Source organism: Pteropus vampyrus, unplaced genomic scaffold, assembly GCF_000151845.1.
Source record: "Pteropus vampyrus isolate Shadow unplaced genomic scaffold, Pvam_2.0 Scaffold183, whole genome shotgun sequence".
NCBI classification, from domain to species: Eukaryota; Metazoa; Chordata; class Mammalia; order Chiroptera; family Pteropodidae; genus Pteropus; species Pteropus vampyrus.
In genome coordinates, this window is record NW_011888964.1 from 1,674,335 (window position 1) to 1,677,082 (window position 2,748).

The window sequence follows — 2,748 nt, forward strand, 5'->3', positions numbered from 1 at the left end:
ATGCCCCTTAGATCTCTGCAAGCCTTTAGTTCAATTTCCAAGGTTGAAAAAATGTGAATTCTGACAGTTTTTACTCGTTTCTCTTTGCTTTTTGCTTTTGAAGGTTCTCACTCCATCGTTTTCACTGATGGCACTCTGCTGTTTTTCTTCACACTGCAATTAGATATATAGTTACACGCTAGCTGACTTAATAAAGATTCACTAAAAGCAGAACGCTCCTTTCTAGAAACTCCTCTGAACGTGTCTGTGCTTCTGTTGTATTCCAGGACTACGACGATGGATACAGCACTGCTTATGATGAGCAGAGTTATGATTCCTACGATAACAGCTACGGCGCCCCCGCCCAGAGGTAAGGGTCCGTCGCGTGACCACACCCCGTAGCGGGCACGCGTGCCCTTGCGTGTCTGCGCGCTCCGGGGGAAGGACGGTGACGATCAGCTGGCGAGGGTAACTGGACTTGGCCTGCTCTGTGGTGTGTGTGCTTTCACTGCAGAAGCGCCGTCCGACCAGCTAGCACGCGGGACTCCTCCCAAACGCACCGTCGCGTGAAAGCAATGGAGCCGGGGGAATAGAAATGGAAATTTTATGTGCCCCAGAAGTTTAAGCGTTCGGCACATGCCGAGGGGAATGATGTCTGCCAAGCCCCTGCTTATTCAGGTCCCAAGGCCCGGCGTCACGCCGGAAGCGTGTAAGCGTCCCGCGTTGTCAGCGCCCAGGGGCAAAAGCGCCCAAAGTTCCGTTTCTTCGCGTCTGGGAAGCATTTCCATTTTTTATCAGCAGTGCTCCTGTTTTCTAACCACTTCAAATCCTATTTGTGAATAAGGAGTTAGTTCCCATTCATTTTCTAAATAAGTATTTACCCAGAAATAAACGTTATCAGAGGCAAAACAGAGCTTTATAGTTACCTCTTCTGATAATATACCTTGATGTTTATTGATACATGAAATCAGTGTCTATTCTGTTCAGGATGTTTTCCTAGAAGCCTAGAAACCTCTTGCTTTATGTTTAAAATTCTAAGTGGAAGACAAAGATAGACATACATAAAAAATCTGGGCTACATGGTTGTTTTGATGAAGCATAAATTCACTTCTTAACTCAGACAGTGCCAGGCAAGCTTTGAACAGATAGGTACTCTTATTTGTTTAATACTGAGGTTCACAGGGATATAAAAATGTATTTTCTTTTTGCTCATACCAATTTTTTTTTTCCTTATAAAACATAACAAATAAGTGGTCTTCAAAGTTTGACCCTCAGCTGGGCTTTTTAGTGGACGCTTTGTGCATCATGTTCCCACCTGGGGCGTGTTGGCACATCCTGGGCTGGCTGACACCAGTGCAGGCGTCCCCAGCCCCCGGGCCGCAGACTGGTATCCATCCGTGGCCTTTTGGGAACCAGTAGGAGGTGAGCGGCGGGTGAGCGAGCGAAGCTTCATCTGTATCTGCAGCTGCTCCCCAGTGCCAGCATCACCGCCTCAGCTCCGCTTCAGATCATCAGGCATCAGATTCTCATAGGAGCACCGGGCCCTGGTGCCACAAAGGTTGGGGACCGCTGCACTAGTGGATCCTAGACATGACTTTACGTAGAGTACTTAAGTGTCCAAGCAACTTCTTGAAGTATGTGGGCTGTCCCCATGGATTAGCTGAAGAAGAGAAATTCAGAGCATTAGATTAAGTAATTTGCCAAAAGTCACGCATGGAGGGTAATACTTGATACTCATGTGTCTAATTTAGTCCGAACGGCCACAGGAAGAGTTAACGTATCTCCATTTTACAAATGGCAAAACTGAGCCTCAGGGAAGTAAATGACTAATCCACAACGTCAGCCCAGACTGAAAAAGCTGATAGAATCTTTCCGCTTCAAGCTGCTGTATCATATTAATACGAATGATCACAAGCATTCTTTCCTTTGCTCATTTATTCAGCCAACGTTTATCGAATGTCCACTACGTGTTAGGCCCTTTGATCAATGCTCAGAATACGAAGATTATTGAGACAGAGCCCCTCTCCTTGAAAAGCTCACAGACTAGAAGGAAGCAGACATGGATCATTAAAAGCAGTGTAATACGGTGATCCTGTGCGAGGTCTGAGGAAAAAGTCGGTATTTCCGTGAGCAGACAGCTGAAGGTTGGCTGGGGATACGGGGGCGGGGGTGGGGGATAGGGGATAAGTCGAAGAGTCGGTAGGAGTCAGCAGGGCCCGAACGGTACACGGAATCCACACGGCAAGAATCGCAAGGCGCAGACGCGTGAGGCGGCTGGCGCTGTCTGGGGCCGCCTCGCCATTTGCGCGTCTCGAGGCCGTGAAGCACAGCAGAGCGGTGAGGTGGCCCTAGGCGTGGCCGGGATCCCATACGGGGACCTGAGGCTCGACACCGGAGGCAGCAATAGGGAGCCACGGCGGGGTCTCCTGCAGGGGAGTGATGCGCTTAGACGTGGATTCAGGGAAATGAACTAGATGACAGTACAGGGGCCGGATTGCCACGTGGTGAGCCTAGAGGCAGAGACAGATTTAGAGGCTGGTACGTTGTAAATTATAAGCCCTTTAAATGTCAGCGGAGACTCACTTAAAGGAACATCTTGTATGGCAGCCAATCTGCCTTCTTTAAAGTAAGCTTTTCGCTGCTACAGCTCATCTTAGCCGAATGAGTACAGACACCTTGCGAGAACTGCACGGATCGGCAAACACAGGAACCACTGCTAGGATTTGTGCATATTCATTCAACTCCCATAACCTGTGAAATAGGCAGCAA

The 2,748-nt window shown here is 48.6% G+C and overlaps 1 protein-coding gene across 1 annotated transcript in view; it reads left to right on the plus strand.

The window, feature by feature from the left end:
• KHDRBS3 (KH RNA binding domain containing, signal transduction associated 3) overlaps nucleotides 1–2,748 on the plus strand; it is a 113,876-nt gene that overhangs the window by 65,827 nt on the left and 45,301 nt on the right. Inside the window, exon 7 of the mRNA XM_023537225.1 lies at nucleotides 267–349. Within this exon, the coding sequence (XP_023392993.1) occupies nucleotides 267–349 (83 nt within the window). The remainder of the gene's footprint in view (nucleotides 1–266; nucleotides 350–2,748) is intronic.